Source organism: Thalassophryne amazonica, chromosome 6 (genome assembly GCF_902500255.1).
Source record: "Thalassophryne amazonica chromosome 6, fThaAma1.1, whole genome shotgun sequence".
Lineage (NCBI taxonomy): Eukaryota > Metazoa > Chordata > Actinopteri > Batrachoidiformes > Batrachoididae > Thalassophryne > Thalassophryne amazonica.
The window spans coordinates 16,742,419-16,763,058 of record NC_047108.1 but is presented as its reverse complement, the minus strand read 5'-3'; the positions used below and the strand labels follow the sequence as shown (position 1 = coordinate 16,763,058).

Genomic DNA, 20,640 nt, shown 5'->3' with positions numbered 1-20,640 from the left:
TTTCCTCTTTTGTCCGGAGGACACGACATCCATGATTTCCAAAAACAATTTGAAATGTGGACTCATCAGACCACAGCACCCTTTTCCACTTTGTGTCTGTCCATTTCAAATGAGCTCAGGCTCAGAGAAGGCGGCGGCGTGTCTGGATGTTGTTGATGTATGGCTTCCAATTTGCATGGTAGAGTTTTAACTTGCACTTGTTGATGTAGCGACGAACTGTGTTAACTGACAATGGCTTCTAAAGTGTTCCTCCGCCCACGGAGTAAGATCCTTTACACATTGATGTCTGTTTTTAATGCAGTGCTGCCTGTCAAACGTTCTCCAAATTCTCTGAATCTTCTGATTATGGACTGTAGATGATGGAATCCCTAAATTCCTTGCAATTGAATGTTGAGAAACATTGTTCTTAAACTGTTGGACTATTTTTTCAAGCAGTTGTTCACAAAGTAGTGATCCTCACCCCATCTTTGCTTGTGAACGGCTGAACCTTTTGGGGATGCTCCTTTATACCCAATCATGACACTCACCTTTTTCCAATTAGGTGTTCTTTGAGCATTCATCAACTTTCCCAGTGTTTTGTTGCCCGTCCCAGCTTTTTTGAAACATGTTGCAGGCATCCATTTCAAAATGAGCAAATATCTGCACAAAAACAAAAAAAGTCTATCAGTTTGAACATTAAATGTCGTCTTTGTGGTGTATTTAATTGAATATTGGTTGAAGAGGATTTTCAAATCATTGTATTCTGTTTTATTTACATTTTACACAACATCCCATCTTCACTGGAATTGGGGTTGCAATTCAAGCATGTACCTGGCAACACACAGCCAAATCCACGTACCAAATTTGGCTAAGCTGTGTCTCACAGGAAACATTTTTTTTTCCAGACCCCAATAACTTTTAGGGCCAACTGTAAAAAAAATTGACGTATGCACTGCTCCACCGCCAGCTGAACCTGCATGCCAAGTTTTGAGTACATCGGCCCAGCAACTGCTGAGAGGTAGCCCCAAAACCTCTGCTAGACAGACAGACAGAGTTATTAGCAGATTGTGTTGAATGTGGTGTGAAATAAAAGACAAAGACGTCCCTGCAGGCGATTTTGGTGGCATTTTGACCGCGTTTACTACAGTTTTTATTCCCATCTACAGTTATCAGCACAGCTTGTGGAATTCTTTTAACATCGTCATAGATATTTTCACCACTGGTTTATTTTTCTGCTCACTCACTCAGAAGATATTTCAGGAACATGATCTAAAAAAAAAGTTCTTACACACTGTACAAACAATACACACACACTCACACTCTGGTATATACAGATATAGAGAATGAGTAAAAAAAAGCATTTTCACTTTTTACATCTTAATATAAGAATCATACCAAAGACATGGCCACTGAGTGAGTAAACAAGATAAATAGATATAAAACAAATACAAAAATAAATAAACATAACTACTTGCATTAATCAATAAAAGATGATTTGAGTTCTTGATCTCACAGTCACATTTTTTACACATTTTTTTTTCAAGTTGATATATGATCAACACACCACTTTTACTCTAAGTTTCAATTTAACAACATAATTTGCTGCCCAGTCAGAGATGATTCACCCTTGCACGTGATTGGACAGTCAGTCTGTGCATTGTCTGTACACCGGCCTATCAGGAGAGGCCTGACATGAGGAATTATTTTCAGCACCATTAACATCGCATACACTCCAAATTATTACCAATATCAGTTTTTATGACTGACCACACCCCCTTTTTGTGCTAAATCCATCAGTTAAAATGACTAACTCGTAGTGAAGTTGTATACATACAATATGTCCAAAGTGCGTCTAACCGTGGCGTCTTCGTTGGGAATACAACCCCAAACCCAGACATTGATGCCTTTGCTCTAGCTACTGAGCTAAGGTCCTCATGGGATTGGCACTGCCAACCCCAGCAATGACAGAAAATATACACAAATATCATCAGCAGGTCCCAGAGTCCCAGCTTTCAGACCAACACCGTTCTGCAGAAACAACTGTTCTTCCTTCATCAGCAGTAACTATAAATTCCCAGTTCCTCATCGCTATGTAGGAATGAGTTAGTTCCTTCTTCAAAGCACCGTTATCCACATGTACGGAAAACATTTTTAGCTGAAAATGGCTTTAGTTCGACTCGCGCTAAAGTGCAGTTGAAGGAGCGTGACACATTTGTAACCCGTGATTAAAACTGCGTATGGGAGGAATGGGCTTTGGTGCCCCCTAGTGGTAGCCGGATGGAATTGCTTACTACAATGAGTTCTTATGATGTCACTAAACAGTACGCTGCTCAAAGCTACAGGAAGTATTTTCTTCTTGCCTCTGTCCTTGTCAGCAAGGGCAGAGGCATTGACGGGTTCCAACCATCTTCCACGAGATGCCTTTTGGCCAGACCCCTGAAAGTGGGCGTGTCACTAATACCATTACCCATAATTTACATTGGATTCTATGACGTGACATATGTTACCCTGTAACATGATATCTACGTGGGCTGTCCGTAAAGTATCGGCCCTTTTTATTTTTTTAAAAACTATATGGATTTCATTCATATGTTTTTACGTCAGGCAAGTTTGAACCCTCGTGCGCATGCGTGAGTTTTTCCACTCCTGTCGGTGACGTCATTCGCCTGTGAGCACGCCTTGGGAAGGAGTGGTCCCGCCCCCTCGTCGGAATTTCATTGTCTGGAAATGGCGGAATAAAAAGGACTTTTTTCTATCAGATTTTTTTCAGAAGCTGTTAGAAACTGGCACCTGGAAACCATTCGAATAATTTATCTGGCTTTCGGTGAAACTTTTGCGGGCTTCACAGAGAATAAGGGCTGTTAACTGTCGCTTTAAGGACCCCTTTAAGGACGCTTGGCGCGCTGCGCTCCGAGCTGTGACAACGTGGCACAAAACACCGTATCATTTCTAAACGGATGGCTCTGTGGATACGAGACGTCGTGTGCTCTTTCTCCGGTAATCACAAGAGCTGGACATCAGTCATTTTCTGGCAGATTTCACTTTTAACAAGAGATTTTGTCATGGAGCGCCGCGCGGAGGCTTTGCACGTCACGACCGATTCGCTTGATGAGCGAGACAAAGAACGCCTCCGTTTCGGCGTGTCAGAGGACAAGTTAGGACATGCCTATCTCGGCTTTCATTGCTTACCAGTCCAGTAAGTATCATAGAAATTGTGGATAGCTGGACATGTCCAAACTTGTCCACTGACACGCTGAAACGGAGGTGTTCTTTGTCTCGCTCATCAAGCGAATCGGTCGTGACGCGCGAAGCCTCCGTGCGGCGTTCCACGACAAAATCTCTGTTTAAAAGTGAAATCTGCCAGAAAATGGCTGATGTCCAGCTCTTGTGATAACCGGAGAAAGAGCACACGACGTCTCGTACCCACAGAGCTATCCGTTTAGAAATGATACGGTGTTTTGTGCCGCGTTGTCGCAGCTCGGGGCGCGGCGCGCCAAGCGTCCTTAAAGGGGTCCTTAAAGTGACAGTTAACAGTCCTTATTCTCTGTGAAGCCCGCAAAATTTTCACCGAAAGCCAGATAAATTTTTCAAATGGTTTCCAGGTGCCAGTTTCTAACAGCTTCTGAAAAAATTCTGATGGAAAAAAAGTCCCTTTCATTCCGCCATTTCCAGACAATGAAATTCCGACGAGGGGGCGGGACCACTCCTTCCCAAGGCGTGCTCACAGGCGAATGACGTCACCGACAGGCGTGGAAAAACTCACGCATGCGCACGAGGGTTCAAACTTGCCTGACGTAAAAACATATGAATGAAATCCATATAGTTTTTAAAAAAATAAAAAGGATTGATACTTTACGGACAGCCCACGTAAGCATGACACATGGTGCAAACTAGTCCTTTTAAAAACCACATTAACTCAACCAATAATTTGCATCACTTTTTTACCAAAATTGGAGCAACTTTAATCTTTGATCTCTGTACAAACTGAAATTGACCTTTGACACCATTCTTGCTGTTTTTAGCCCATAACTCCAGAACATTCAGTCACAGATAGTCCAAACTATACCTTTTTGGAATATTTATGATCAGATAAATAGTGTTGTATAGTTTTCTATATGACTGGAGCATTTTTATCTCGGTGCAATTCTTCATTAACCCCTACAGCTACCACCCTGGATGGCCACCATACATTTCAAGTCCTTAGGCTAGTATCCAGTGATGCCGGTAACGCGTTACTTACTAACTCTAATCTAACCACTTTTTTCAGTAACGAGTAATCTAACGCGTTAATCTTTCCAATTCAGTAATCAGATTAAAGTTACTTCTCCAAGTCACTGTGCGTTACTATTATTTTTGAATTGTGGGTCGATAGCAGCATTAAACTTGGTCCGTGGGCAGGGGGTTCGTCTGAACTGCCCACTTTAAGCGAGCTGTGAGCTTTTCATCCGCGGTTTTCTGCAGCAGCTACGACTCGTCCTCACCTCTTAAAGCGTGGTGACAACAGCACACCTGCACTGAGCTTTACAAAGACATTTTTATGCTTTTTTTCTCCTTTATTTAGAATTCTGAGCTGAGCCGCTCTGTATCTGCTCGCTAAAAACAGCTGATCCTCTGCGACGCATCAACAACTAACACTATTTTCCACTCAAATGCACCTAAACTCTCTTTCTGAGAACCACATGATGTGAAAACGCAATAAAACTTTCTTACCTGTAAATCTGGTCATGTTTTCTGCATAAATAAATGTTATCCATTCTTTGTGCTCAAACGCCAAAGCAGGGGCGAATCCAGGTGGAATGGGGGCGTGGGACAAGGATGTGCCCCCCCACAACACCTAGATTAAAGGTCCAGTTTTGAAGCCTTTTTTAACTACAACTACTAATATTACTTATAATAACAATAATTTCGACAAGTAAAATGATTAGAGAGAATTTAAATGTTAGAAAAATGTTAGAAAGAATTGAATAGTTACATTTATAAACAATGTAGGTTAGAAAATGCAAGTTTTAAATGGTAAATGGACTGCATTTATATAGCGCCTTTCCATCTGCATCAGACACTCAAAGCGCTTTACAATTATGCCTCACATTCACCCCAATGTCAGGGTGCTGCCATACAAGGCACTCACTACACACCGGGAGCAATAGGGGATTAAAGGCTTTGCCCAAGGGCCCTGCATGAACTGGTGTCGCAGACTGAACAGCCCCCCCCCCTAAAAATCCTCCCTGCCTTCAATGCGCATGCGCCATTTGGGACCGCAGCAGCTCTTCTGAGTCTCTTCACCCAAAGTGATCAAAGGTAATAATGTGATTATTAACCATCAGATGACAAAGTAAAACCTCTTAAATCATTCTAAAGTCAGTTTTAAGCAGAAACAAGGCGATAATCAGTGAGTTGTTACTGATGCTTTGAAATGACGGAGGCGCAGTGAACGCAGCAGGAGCAACTTGTCATGGCTGCTGCGCTGTGATCACTTCCTCAATCTTTTATGATGAAATAATGCTGACGTTATGTGGAAGTGATTGTTGTCCAAAAGCTTCAGACATCTGTCTCTGAGACAGATGATGACTGGACTGCAGTGTGAAGCAGAAACAAGGTGATAATCAGTGAATCAATGCTGACGCTCCTAAATGATGCATGCGCAGTGAAGGAAGGGCGGACTGTTTGGAATTATTGTGTTTTCTTCTTTTTCTTAATTTATTTTTTTGAGAACCGAAGTGGAAATAAGTTTAATTTTGTTGGTTGGCACCAACCGGCTACGCACACACGCCAGCCGGGTGGACGTATCATGACCGGCCACGGAACCGGACATATTGTTTTTCTGTTTATTTTTCTGAGGACGGCAGTGGGAATAAGTGTAATGCTGCCAGGCGGTGGCAACCCACGTGCATGCGGGGACAGCAGGCTTCACCTGTGTGAACGTGTGGACCTGGATTTATTGTTTTTATTTTCACTGTCTGTGTGACATCAATAGAAGCTGAGAGACGCAGCTCCTGGACATCATTTTGTAAGTCCGTAAGTGGCTGTCCACACTTTTCTTCTTGTTTTAAAAAATTATTTATTTATTATTTTATTATTATTTTCAGTGCTTTTTCTGCCTGAAGTCAGGGAATTTCCATAGCCTCTTTCACATAATAACACTGTAGGAGTCCACATCCGTCCTGAACGTTGTGTGCAGAATGTGCCGTCATTTCAGCCGCACCAGTGGCGCTCAACATCCGTGAGAGCATGTGCATGCAAATCTATTCCATCACAGCATTCACACGTAAATCCTTGCACCTGCAAAGGTCGAGCTATTGGCACTCGACTTTCGCGTGTGTGCTCTGCACCATGTCGGTGGTGTTGGTGGCTCTCACATGGTATTTGTGCGGAATGCTCGAGATTTGTGGACGTTTTTTTGCTGCCACTACGGATTGGCACTCACGCATGTGCTGGAGGCCCAATTCAGTGACAGTCCACATGAGAAAGTTGTTGCCTTTTCGTGCAATTCTGTCTCCGCCTCCCTTTCACCAGTCGCAGCCCAGTAAGATGCTAGTGAGATGCTATAGCTTTATAGATAAGTGATCAAAATGGCACATCAAAGGTTTTGCCACCCTGCATACCAAGAGGTTTTTATTCAGTCACCTCACATTGGATTAACTTTGACGCTACAGTGAGGAATGATGGAGCAGCGGATCTCGAATCTCATGCTAATCAATGTGCTACGAAGCAAGCGTCACGCATCACAAAGTGCCAGAGTGTCTGAGTTAAGTGTCTTGTGAGTGATGGACTCTTGGAGTTTTCCTTGATGTTGGTGTGGAGGGAACTGGATCTGAGGTGGAGCAACCTTCTGCCTGGAAACCCGCTGTGTTATTATTACAACAAAAGCTGCACTTGACTACTCCCACATTTGGTGGCGCTGTACGAAAAAGCTGTGTGTGAAAATAGTATTAAAGTCGAACATTTATTTGTCAGACATTCTTCAGATTGACTTCCTCTAAAATAAGCTCTACTTTAGTGGCATCAGCAAATCATGATTGGATATTTCTGTGTAGGCTCTCAGATGTCCAGGTGGTTTCCATAGTAGAGAAGCTTGAATCTTTGACTGGACTGGGTTGCTTGACGCAAGGACGTTTCGCTTCAAATCACAGAAGCTTCCTCAGCTAAATTCTTGCTCTGGTAGTCTGACTTCTGCCTGACCCTTGTCAAGAAGAACAAACAGAAGCCACAAAAGCTGGAGTTTTAAACCTAACCAGTTGAACACCTAAACAGTTGAAACCCAGTCTTAACCAAGGGGGGGGTGGGTCTGAGACACGCTTTGTCCCGTTTACAATGGGGTACTCAGATCAAAGCAGTTTCCGTCTTTTGTTCATGATAATGAGTCATTCATACCATCAGGAGAGGCGTCAGTCCCATCGTTAGGAGGGACAGCTACCCTGTCATTAGGAGGGTGCTAACTAGAGCACAATAGGTGCTAATTAAAGCAACTGTTTAGTCACTAGCCAATAGCAGTCTGCCTCCCGGTAGGAGGCATCTGGTTAGGTTTAAAACTCCAGCTTTTGTGGCTTCTGTTTGTTCTTCTCGACAAGGGTCAGACAGAAGTCAGACTACTAGAGCAAGAATTTTAGCTGAGGAAGCTTCTGCGACTTGAAGCGAAACGTCCTCGCATCAAGCAACCCAGTCCAGTCGAAGATTCAAGCTTCTCTACTATGACTGGATATTGTTATTATTATTTGTTCGTTCATTCATTTTCTGCCGCTCATCCAGTTCCGGATCACAGTGGCAGTCAAACCAAGAAACTCATCCCACACTTCCCTATCCTCGGCCAAGTCCTGTAACTCTTTACCTGGGTTGGATAAGCAGCAGAAAATGAATGAATGAATAATAATCATAATATCTCTGCCAATATTTTCAATTGGCATTTTAGCCACATTTGGTCATGTGGTGCATTTCTTTGTTCATGATCCAGCCTCTGTGTTGATAGTGGTGATTCTAGAGACTGTTGGGGCCCGAGGCTAGCATTCACAGAGGGCCCCTCCCACCAGTGTTCCTCACCATTAGAAGTTTCGCCATCTTTTATCCTCAGTCTTTATGTCATTACTTCTATCTTTTTTTAAAATATTAACCATTAAATGCTCCACGAATCATATCAAAATAATATTAGCAAACAGAAAAGTGTAAATTAAAATGAAAAAGCAGTCAAAAGAGCCAAAAGCAGAAAAAGAGTCATTGTCGCCACTACCATTTGTCTAAACCTCCTAAACGATAGGCAGCTGTGGATGTAGTTTTAAGTTTGTCAGCCCTTGGGTGCCCCCTCCTGGTCTCGGACTTCATGCAGTTGCCTGCTTTGCCTGTTGGCAAGCTCCGCCTCTGTGTTGAGGACTTTCATTACTGGAGAAGGCCGAGGACACACCCACATTTCACCGGTGGGGCCGGTTGTCATCCCGGGTGGTTGCCCATGAAGATATTTCCGTGGTGTGATGATATGGCAACATGTGGCACCTGCGCTTATTTGCATACCGGACCGGCCCAGAAAATACTACTGAGGTGTTTGTTGGAGGTAAAATGCTAACAGTTTGCAGTGACACTCAGCACACACATATCACTGTGCAGAGTTGCCAGATAAATCGCTCAACCGCACAGTGGAAACAATGTAGTGTTCAGAATCTTTGCTCAAAGATGCTTTGACACTTACAAAGAAGCAGGAATCAAGCCGCTGCTAATGCTAATGCTAACACCGTCATCTGAAAAATGACATCATCTGTGTTTCAGGGATAAAATTCCTCCAACCCAACAAATCCAACCATCATGAATAAATGAGCCCTAAAACCTCAAAGAAAAAAGTCTTTGAAGAGGACTTCAAAGCGGAATCTGTTGCGTCACATGAGTTGGGACTGATGTTGGCTTTGATGCTTTGATGTGAAGTTTTTTTTTTCTTTCTGCAGGTCGTGCTGCTGACCGTGCACGACTTTCTCAGCCTCACACGGTTTCTAACTGATGGTTACACTCCTTCACACCTGGAACCTGACCCCTCTAATCCTGGAAGTTGGTTCCTGATTGGCTCCATGGAAATGGTTTGAGTTTAGGTTCTGACAGGAAACAAAAGCAGCACTTTAACAAAGAAGAAAGCGTTCCTCGTGTTGTCACGGTTTCCCACGAGTCACAATCCCACAGTCTGATTGGTTTGGTCTGTACGTGGCTTATTTTTGTAAAAGGCACCAGTCATCTAACCGACTGGTTCTGCTGGAGACCTCAACTTCATTTGGACCTGCTGACTTGGTGGACCAGCAAATATCAATAGTTTTTGTCTACTGAAATAAAAACGAGGACACTTTTGGTTTTATGTATTTGGACCATAGTAACTGTTGTAATAAACTCAGGTGAAAGCCAACCTGGGAACTAAGTAACTGTGCAAACCAAGTCATAAAATCACACATTAACCCTCAGTGCCTGCAACAAATAGCATTTTTTTTTCTTTTTTTACTGTGTTAAGTTAAAAATGATGCACACAACATTTGTCAGTTGCTTTGTTAACTCAAGATCAAAGTGGATCTATACTTTCGAATCAGTGACCTGTCACCTGGTAGTATGATCCCAAACCCTGCCGGTTTCAAACCCTGGATTGAAAAAAAACTGATGTTGTGGACTCACTGGACACTTGCTTGTTTCTGTTGGGGTTTTTCACACCAGTTTCCTCTAAAACTTGGAGAGTAGGTGGTTATAGTGGAGCAGATAACTGTAATAATCGTTCATTTATGGAAACAAGCACTGACTTTTACTTTGGAGACCAAACATTCAACACAGTCAAAACTATTCCATTTTTAATCCTATTAGCTCAACCAATAATTTGCACCACTTTTTTTTATTTACCAAAATTGGAGCAACTTTAACTTTTGACCCCTGTACAAACTGAAATTGACCTTTGTCACCATTCTTGCTGTTTTTACTCCACAACTCCAAAACATTCAGTCACAGATAGTCCAAACTACACCTTTTTTGAATATTCATGATCAGACAAATAATGTGGTATAGTTTTCAATATGACTGAAGAATTTCTAAATTTTGACCTCTGTGCAATTCTTCAACTGACCCCCTTCCTACCTATTAAAAATTCAAGTGGCCAATCATTTTTTTCAAAAGACTTAATGTCTAAGGAGTATTTGTGCCGAATTTGGTGGTAGTTTCACCATTTAAAAGACTCCTTTGTAAATATTCTGTTATCTGCTGCACTATTAGTTGTAGAAGAAGAATGTGAAGCTGCTATAGGATAGAGGTGGGCGGATCGATCCTAATATCGATACCAACGCTGGTATTGATATTGAACGATCCTCGTATAAAAAGATCGATACTCAAGCTTTTTTTCTCTCCCGCATGTACTGACTGCTGCGCACACAGATTCATCAAAGTACTCTCTGTAAGAGCAGTGCTGCACTGTGTCACACAACACGGAGCAGTGTACCCTTGTATTGTGGTTTGTCAGCCCTCTACCTCAGGAGATTATGTTTTAAGTTGTGTTGAGTGATTTTTTTAAACAAAAATGTTGATTGTGATAATAAAGTATTATGTTGTCACATACAATGTTTGGTGAAATTATATCCTAGGTCTTTTGGATCCTTTGGATCTGTGAAGCTTAAATATGAAAAAGTATCGGTATCAGTATTGATATTGGCGATACTCAGCCTGTATTTATTTGGTATCGGATCAATACCAAAATTCCCGGTATCACCCACCTCTACTATAGGAGGCAGCCAGCCCCCTCTGTTGGCCAAAAGAAGCACAGCATGAGAAATCTGCTGTCTGATTTGCTCTTTCTGACCTGATTTTAATTCATACTTAAAAACAGGGACTTTTCCATGGACATCTCTGTCCAGGAAAACACCACTAAATGGGGACTGTTCCCGGAAAAGGGGGACGTCTGTTCCCACTAATAAATAGCCCTGAAATACAAATGGTTATCATGTGGCAGACTGACAATGATGATGACAACAGAAGAAGAATGTCTTATTCGCTAAACAAGCTCAGCTCCAAGCTAGCTATACACTAGCTCACAAAGCTAGCTGACATGGAGAGCCACGTCCTTATTTTGTGTTACATCTTGAAGGATGGTGGATCGGTATGTGATTGTGCCTTAAATGCTCCTTTTCAGTTTGTTACTGACGTCACTGGAAATAATGAATGTTACAGAAAAGGCAGCTATTGCTCATTAGCCTTATAACAAAATGTTGCCTGTTATCTCTGTAGCCTCTTCACACATGTATGCTTGAACATAGCGGGGCGAGCGGTTCCTCTACTATTGCTTACCATCACTCAGTTGTGCTGTACGTAACACCGGTTTGGCTCCATTTAAAAAAAAAAAACTGGATGGTACACTATTCTCTTTACGCAGTGGTTACAGCACGGCCGACATTTATTCATCATTACTTTGGTCACATCCCTTAAACCCCCCCCCCCACGACTTGCTCTCACAATGGTCTATCTGGTGTAGCTAGCTAGCGCTATCCCTGCCAAACTAAACCTGAGTATAGTCTGGCCTTACCCAAAATATACTTTGAGGTCTAAAATAGGCCAGGCTGGTATACTTTGAGCCAAATTAACCCTTTAATATCTTCACAATTTTCAATAGAATGTAGTAGATATCAATATGCTCTACCATATACCAATATGAGTTGACCATTAAAGGGTTAAACATGGGCTAACTTCAAAATATATACCAAGGTACAAAACAGCCCAGGCTGGTTGAGACTCTAGTGTAACGTTTGAGGTCCTCCTATACCTTTAGATAGTCTGGCCAAGCCCAAAACATAATACAGGGCATAAAATAACCCAGGCTGGTGTATTTTGGATTAAACTAGGTTATAGTCCTGACTTGGCCAAACTATACCCCAGCATGTAAAATAGCCCAGGCTGGTTTATAATCTGGGTTACTGTTTGAGCCCAGCAAAACCAATAACTAGTTTGGCTGAGCCAAAAACACAATACAGGGTATAAAATACCCCAGGTTGGTACATTTTGGGCTGAATTAAACTAGGTTATAGTCATGATTCATCCAAACTATACCCCAGAGTCTAAAATAGCCCAGGTTAGTTTATAACCTGGGGTATAGTATGAGCTCCCCATACCTATAGTCTGGCTGAACCCAAAACATAAAACAGGGTATAAAATAGCCCAGGTGGGTATATTTGGGGGTAAACTAAACTAGGTTATAGTCCTGACCTGACCAAACTATACCCTGGGGTCTAAAATAGCCCAGGTTCATTTATAACATGGGGTATAGTATGAGCCCCCTCGCCATCCCTATAGTCTGGCTGAATCCAAAACATAAAACAGGGTATAAAATAGCCCAGGTTGGTATATCTGGGGGTAAACTAAACTAGGTTATTGTCCTGACTTGACCAAACTATACCCTGGGGTCTAAAAAAAAGCCCTGGGATACATTCTGGGCTATGAAAGAGTGTAACCCCTCTTGTCCAAATTATACCCCCTCGTATTATTCATAAGTCAATATTTCAATGTCCAGAGTTGTTTTCAATCCCAAATTTCAAAATAGGATGTTACTGCAACATATAAAATCAATGCATGTAGTTTAACCCATGTACCGCACTCTGACTTGGACCACTTATGCCACTTATTCCACTTTGATTTGTGTGTTGTGTCTGTCATCTTTTAACATCATAATCATAAAAACACATTTCGTTTTCAGTTTAGTTGTATTATTGGTTTTCACTGTAGTCTATACTTGATTGCCTTATAACATACCAGGGTATAAACTGACTAACCAAGGCTGTAAGACAGGTTGGTCCACTTTAACCCTGGGTATAGTCCGTGCAGCAAGTTTGAGGACCACGACACCTGTGACTGTGTTTCCTGCTCATCAAACGGGAACATTTCCTGAATAGAGTGGGTTTTGTCTTGTTATGAGTTTGCTTTGTACATATATGTTGCTCAAGTGTTTCCACATTCCAACAAAACCATGCTAAATACTGTTCACCACTCATGACGTGAAGTATCCAGAGAGAAGTCCGACATTTAGTCCAAACAGTCATCTGCTCAGATCCTGTGATAATAGCTTATATCTGACATCTGTGTTTGTATATCACGGGCCGTCTGTGAAGACGCACAGACGACCCGCCGTTGCAGAAGTCGTCCAGGTTACATTAATCACACTTTAATTAGCACTGATTGATTTTTCCAAGCAGTTCCTGTCTCGGTTTTGAATTGATGAGGCAGCAGGGATGGAAACAGTCAGACTCTTGCAATGACTGCTTGTGTTTCGCGTATGGGCGGGCAAGTTTTATTTTCGACTGAAGAGTCGTAAACCATATGGGCCGCGCTGCCGTTCAGCCGGTCCTCGTTCCGTTATCAGGCTGGATCTTCATTTCTAATCACACCTTTAACAGACGGCCTTGCAGATTCTTGCCAAAGATTATAATGGCACTGGAACCTTTTAGAAAAACGATTGGTAAAGAAATGAAAACCTTGTCTCTCTGCCGACCCTCTTGTACAAGCAAAATGCTCATCTCCTATTTGGATCTTTGGAATTGTTGGATTTGTTTTTGAATGATACCGCACTCAAAGATTTGATGGCTTCCAGGGTACAACTGGATTAATTCTGATCGGTGAGGTTTGTTGAGACGTCTAGGTTACATATTCCAGAGAGGAATTAGGTCCTCCACATACGTCCAGCTTTTTCCAGTAATCCGGGGCCATGCCACGGTGCCAGCAGGCTAAGTAAGCTAGCCTAGATGCTGCTCTTCCCAAGCACATTCAATAGTTCTTCCTGTGGAAATCCACGACGTTTCCCGGTCAAATGGGGATTTTCTGTCCATCTTGGGACTTTCTTCCAGTTCAGTCCAAACCAAGTGCCTGAACCAGATCAACTGGCTCCTTTCAGGAGAAACATTTCTACTGTGAACTCCTTCTGAATCCCAGAGTTTCTCCTTCATAACTAAAACCAAGAAGTCTAAAACTGCTTGTATTTGATGAAGTTTTAATGTTTGATTGTTGACAAGTGTCAGATTTAAAAAAAAAAAAAAAACTGATGTGGCACAGATGAACCTCTTGTATTCAGACTCAGACCTGTGTTGTTGGAGTCCCAGTCTGAGGCTGAACTTCATGCACAATAACCTGACACTTTGTGACGTTGTCTGTCTTCATGTTCTAACTCATAATGTCCAGATTGGAGCTCCATCAGTCGCCCCTTGGTCCCAGGATGATTATTATTCTCACCTCAAAGCTTTTAGAAAAGATGAAGATGACCCCAGTTCTGGATTACTCCATGAACTTCACACGGCTCATTCATGCTACATTCTCCTGGACTCAGACTTACGGGGACAGCTTTGGTCCCAGATTAGCCTACACACATTACAACCCTTTTAAAAAACTATTTGAGTTGCTTGATGCTCCATGTCTCCTTTCCATTCCTCTACTGGTCTTAGGAGTCCTGGGCTGAGAACTGATCTCAGACTGCACTTTAAGGCCTTAGACAGTCGTCTCATATTCTAGAACCTCTTTGCTGCCCATCATGCTGCTCCTGTACTGTATCCTGGGGCTGACGGCTGACGTGGTCTCCAGCAGCAGGATCGTCTTGCGAAGACGCCGGTCAATAAAGTGCGCATCCCACGCCGGGTATCGCTTCCTGGGGAGATCAATCCGGATTACAGGACCTTCCTGTGCACGAGATGAAGAGGAGGTTCTGTGAAGGAGTGCTGGAGAGGAGGAGGGGGAGGGACGTACCTGGAAAATGGGTAAGGAACTGTCTCGATCCCCAGGAACCGGCTCCCCTGTGTCTTTAGTCCTGGGGAGAGTCCTAGGAGGGCTGGTGATGACCATGTCCGTTTGAGAGCCTTGAGAAGGTGTAAGACAGGCGTCAATCACACCCGCCACCCCTCCGGCCCCTCCCACCCCCTCATTCACACAGCTGCCCCACTGTGAGCCCAGAACAGGTCCGTCCGGGTGCAGCCAGCAGTAGTACACCAACATAAAGAAGGTTCCCAGGGCGAAGCTGCAGGCCACCAGGCACACCACCACCAGGGCATAGGAGTCGGAGGTGTGCGGCCCACGGTAGGTGTACCAGGCGGCAGTCAGCGCCACGTTCTCTGCCAGCGTCACAGAGTAGTAGACCGTCATGCGGAAGCGGCTGGGGCCCTCCTTCACGTTAAACCAGCAGAAGATGTAGATGATGCCCACCACCATGTTGTAGATGATCTCCTCCCACTTTGACATGCAGAAATCCGTCTCACCTTGGATGATCCAGAACGTCATCACGCACCTGAAAAAAAGTAATATTACTCCTCTGAAATATTGGGAATACTTGTTCTGTGAATTAAAAAAAGTTCAAAAGCAGTGATAAATTACGATGCCTCAAAACAGAACACTGTAAATGGAGAATATATTTAAGAGGCATATAAAGAAGTGATTCCATGGTAACAGAATTACAGTGGTGGGCACAGATAACCAAAAAATTAACTTCGATAACAGATAAGATAACTGAAAAATTATCTTTGATAAAGATAAACCCATAAACCATCCAAAAATATATCGGAAGTTACAGATAATCGATACCCGATAAATTCCGGTGTTGTCTATGGGACATTTGCAGTTACTAAAGAGCTAAAATTGATTTTTAACACGATCGCTTTTGAAAGCATCAAAAGCCGTAAAAGACTTAAAGAATAAGCAAGAATGTTTGACCATGCTGCCCCCTGCAGAAAGCAGCACAGACAAATTCTGATAGCACCCACAAAATCAACTCTTTACTAATCATAATGATTTTTCTTTCAACATTCTACCCCTGCTGGAAGCTCTTGTTTACAACAACACTCCCACCACAGAGGTACACTAAGCGCAGCCATAAGACCAGCTCCCTATCAATTTCAACACTCCGATCAGGCGGAGGTCTTGAAAAATAAAGTCATACTAACTTATGGTTTTTTGAAAATACTGATAGAATAACTCCATTAATGTCAATTCTGTCATTTGTACAAAGTTAAAATATAACATATATCTTTTAATGTTGAATAAGGCACTAATTCTGAGGTTTTGTAACAAACACAGACCGCAAAGCATTCTGGGTAAAAGTGCTAAACAGTGATTGGTTCAGTAAACCATTATGTAAACCAACATGTTAATGTGACGTGTGTCGTGTGTTGGTTTAAAGATCAATGTGCTTTTGTAAAATATTCCATTTTATTTGTAAAAACAGGCATTTTTACGGAGCCCTGGAAGTGTCATCGCAATTGCATGTTTTAAAACTTTTATGATGTTGTAAAACATGCACTCAGTAAGTAAGTAAGTAAATTTATTTATATAGTGCCTTTCACAGACATAAGGCCATGTACACACGTTGTCGGGTATTTGTAAAACCGAATATCTTACCCTTTCAGTTTGGGGAAAAAACTTCATCCACACTACGTCGTTTAAAAAAAATCCATCCACATCGAACTGTATAAATGTGTTGTAATTAGTCTGCCAAACCTTTGGGTGGCGGTACTGATTAAAATTCTATCCAATCAGGAGCCTTATTCTCTTGTTGTCACTTCCACAAAAACTAAAAACATGGCGCCAACCTCGTTCGTGTGGACCGATGAGGAGTCAGAATTACTTCTAACCGTAGTTTTAGAATACAAAGTTAACATATATGCAGACAAAAAGCGCCTGGACAGCAATGGACAATACCAACACTTTGAGAGCAGCCATGTACCCAGACGTTTAATACTGCCATGAACACTCCTGGCCAGTAGATGGCAGTAGCGGCCTTGAAAAAATGTCAAACAAAATTCCAGATAATCCGTGTCTGCTACATTTAAGATGCATGGAATTTAACAAACACAAATATACTAACATCTATAAACCCAGAGAATATATTCACAAGAGTTTTAGGCACTAGAGTTTAATGCTGTTATCTGTGGACCCTGAACAGAGTGTCTGAAATGCATTTGTCCTGTCGTGAACGTCTGAGATTACTTTATGCTACCCATAATGCATTGCTGCCTGGAGCAGCATGTGCTCACAAAACCTTAAAAATTAGCACATTACTTTAAAACGAAAACATATATCTGATATTTTCACTTTATAAACTTCAGACATGACAATAATAAAATGAGTGGTTAAAATTTGAACCATAAGTTAAACATGTATGCCTCTGGTTGACTTGGTGACATTGCGATTACATTAGTATGGTATTAAAGGAAATGACTTTTTTTTGGTCACCAGTTCTCCTTTGCTTGCAGACGATAGAGTGGTTTCTGATTGCAGAGGGTAGAACAACATGCCTATTAGGGAACTTTTAACAGATAGGTCTCAACAACTTTAACAGTTTTAAAAATGTTTTTCACTGTTCAGCTTAGTTTAGTACGTTATTGGTCTAAAACTTATCGGACGGTAATTCATTGGAAGATAATTAGTCTGATGATGGTTTTCAAATTTATCTAAAAAGATAATCCGATAATGAAAACATTATCTTCGATAATTATCTGTTATCGGATTATCGGAAGTATGCCCACCACTGCAGAATTACAATCGGAGAAAATTTTTAAGGGTGAGCTAAAATATGGGCAGATTTTGTTAATTCCATTACTATATAATTACCCAATGAGGACAAACTCTTTGAAATCCAGGGAATTTTGATGCACCAGAGTAACAATCAGAAGCAAAATGTTATTTTTGTTGTACAATATATTACAGATGTGTCTGCCACCTGCTGGATGCTTTGTGGATACTGGACTCATGGTGGATTAGGAGCAGGTGTATTTGACAGACTGTTGCCAAAGAGAATTGAACTAAATCATAGAAGCAAGTTGTATTCTGATTGTTTCACAGCAGTTACCGTATGTTTTAAAACTCCAATAACGCTCCTCACAACCCTGCTGAAAGGATTTCGTATGAATTTAGGCAAAACAGACACACTCTCTCAACATATGTTGACAGACATGTTTTAGGTTACACATAGTTTAAAATAAAGTTTGCTTCTAGTCCCTTCAGAAATTTGCAATGCCAAGATTTTGACAATTAATTCAACCAATATTTCTACAAATCTTTCTACATATAGCAATACAGAGATATATGTATCTCTGTTTTACTATATGTAGATGATATATTGGTTGAATTATTGGTTGAATGAATTGTTGTAATCCTGGCATTGCAAATTTCTGGAGGGTCTGATTTTCACTCCAAAATCTAGCTAGCCAACCAATCCTAGGCATGGTGACTACCAAAGCCTGAGACTGGTGATCAACTGGGGGACTTGCAGTACATTAAATCATAATAAATGGATTTTGTTCCATGGTTTCATGTGATGCTTTGGAAAGTCCATAAGTATTTGGACACGGCCCCATCCCACTCTACTTATTACATGAATGGCTGCAAGGCAACCCATGCTCTAACTGTCTTTGATTAAAGTCATCACCAGCAACAAAGATGAGTATGAGTGACATTAAAGCCATCTTTAATTGTTCTCACTCACCCTTGATCTGGACTAATGGGTACTTTTATGTTTAACATTAGTACTTGGACATCATGGACAGACAGGAAGGAAAAGTAAGTGGGGGTTTGTGTGGGGTGTGTGTGTAAGTGTAGGGTTACTGCAGTTACTCGTGCAAACCAACAGGCCAGTCATAGGTCAACATACATGCCCTTATATACGTGTACATGTACATACATGCCCACAATAGACTTTTATCTGAGATATGAATTTGTTGTTGCTTGTTGTGTGTGTATGATGTGTGCGCTTTGGCTTTCTGTTTTAAAGGGTTGCAATTTTATAATTCATTTCTAAAATGAACAGCACTTTGTAACTTAAGATTTGAAAGTGCTTTATAAATAAATTGTTAATGAAGATTATGATGATAATACTTATTAAGGTCAAAGGCATTGTAGTCAAAGGTCAGGCTATAAAAGGTCAGGTTTTTTGTGGGGGTCAAACATGGCGCACCAGTGGCTGACGATGAAGATGCCGAAGTAGAGCTGGAAGACGGAAGCAAAGAGGGCGAAGGCCACAGTCCTCGCCCCGATGGTGAAGAAGTGCCACAGCATCTGTGCGATGACGGCTTTGTAAGACATCGGCAGTTTGTCGTCACGTGAATCACGCAGAACCTTCTGGTAGGAGGCAATCATCCAGGCGAGAGAGACCAGAGAGGCCGAGGCCGAGAGACCTACGGGGGGGGGGAGATATTTAGGCGATGAAGAGGACAACTAAAAATGAAAATTGAGATCAAAATCAAATGCTATTAGGTTGCCCTGGTAACAGCGGAGGACAGTTTGAAGCATTTCCTCCTCAGAGTCGTGTCTCAGTCTGAAATCAATAATAAACTAATGTTCATGAAGTTCTGATGCTGACGATCAAGATGCTGAATTGTGTTTTTTTAGATCCATTATCTGCTGCAGTCACATGAACATCATGAGAACATCAGAGTTACAGCAGCCAAACTTTCACTGCATTTTAAAGTGTAGGTGACACATAATGCCATGTTTTCATGAATATTTAAGACTAAAATTTAACAACAGTTAGAAATTTGTCCTTTCCTGGTGTGCAGTTCTTAAAGAGATATATATTCGGATTTTGAACTGCACGCCACTACAAACCAGGAACTTCCTAGCAAGTGCCGACATTGGACAAGAAGAAGGAGGACATGGCATCAGCTCTGGAACCATTATTTTAATATTCCCATTCATTTATGGATTAATTTATGTATTTTTACAGGCTACTGACAGCCCCGTTTCCACCGAGTGGTTCTGGTCAGCGCTGCACCATGTTATCAGTGTCAGAATGGTTAATTTTCACCAGCAGAATGGCAGGTGGAACACTTATATTGACGAGCACGCACGCACGATGTCCGCGGCTTCTCCACTTGACAAGGCGACAAAACTGAGTATTTTCAGATTATTTTATTGTTTTGTGGATCATGGGATAATGTTGTCACGTGCAAACTGAGACGTTATGAGCACATGAGGCGCTGCAAGTCTTTTAACTTACAGCGTAAACCATCAGTCTGTGTCCTCCACAGCCTGATGGTGACACAAGTTCAGACTGGACTTAAAAAAAGCTCCACACTAGAAAAAAAAAACATCTGAAAACATCTTGACCACCGCCATGTTTACAGTTGATTTGGGCTTGAATCAGCAGGTGCCATTCCAGTGATGACTTGCAACAATATGGCCGTGGCTGAGGGCTGGAATAGAGCGCAGGCTTCAGACAGCTGGTGTTTATCCTTCACCTGCACTTATCATCGACTTGTATTGTTCAGGATTTTTTAAAATATCAACATTTCATCATTTGTAGTTATTTGTGCACATTTTTGGTGTCACCTACACTTTAAAGTCACTTTGATCAGCTCACATTCAGCAGAGTAGGAACCTTCTCACAAGAGAGCTGCTGAAAAGCCCTCAGGTAAAAAACTCCTCAGATATCTTCAGGTAAAAACACCTCAGGTATCCCCAGGTTAAAAAAAACACCTCAGGTGTCCTCAGGTAAAAAAAAACAAAACTCAGGTGTCCTCAGGTAAAAACACCTCAGGTGTCCTCAGGTAAAACAAAACAAAACAAACAAGCAAAAAACAAACAAACAAAAAAAAAAAACTCAGGTGTCCTCAGGTAAAAACACCTCAGGTGTCCTCAGGTAAAACAAAACAAAACAAACAAGCAAAAAACAAACAAACAAAAAAAAAAAAACTCAGGTGTCCTCAGGTA

At 41.8% G+C, this 20,640-nt stretch overlaps 1 protein-coding gene and 1 long non-coding RNA gene across 2 annotated transcripts in view; one reads left to right on the top strand and one right to left on the bottom strand.

Annotated features, from left to right (window-relative positions):
• The first annotated feature begins 1,034 nt into the window (after nt 1–1,034).
• LOC117511885 lies at nt 1,035–20,023 on the top strand. Its single transcript, XR_004561118.1, has 3 exons — nt 1,035–1,259; nt 12,989–12,996; nt 20,009–20,023. It is a non-coding gene; the product is annotated as an uncharacterized LOC117511885 (long non-coding RNA).
• The window catches only part of LOC117511884 (XK-related protein 7-like), a 139,576-nt gene continuing 132,747 nt past the window's right edge, over nt 13,812–20,640 (bottom strand). Inside the window, exons 3-4 of the mRNA XM_034171804.1 lie at nt 18,887–19,106; nt 13,812–15,226 (exon numbers count right to left, since the gene is read on the bottom strand). Coding sequence (XP_034027695.1) covers nt 14,437–15,226; nt 18,887–19,106 — 1,010 coding nt within the window. The 3' untranslated portion in view covers nt 13,812–14,436. The remainder of the gene's footprint in view (nt 15,227–18,886; nt 19,107–20,640) is intronic.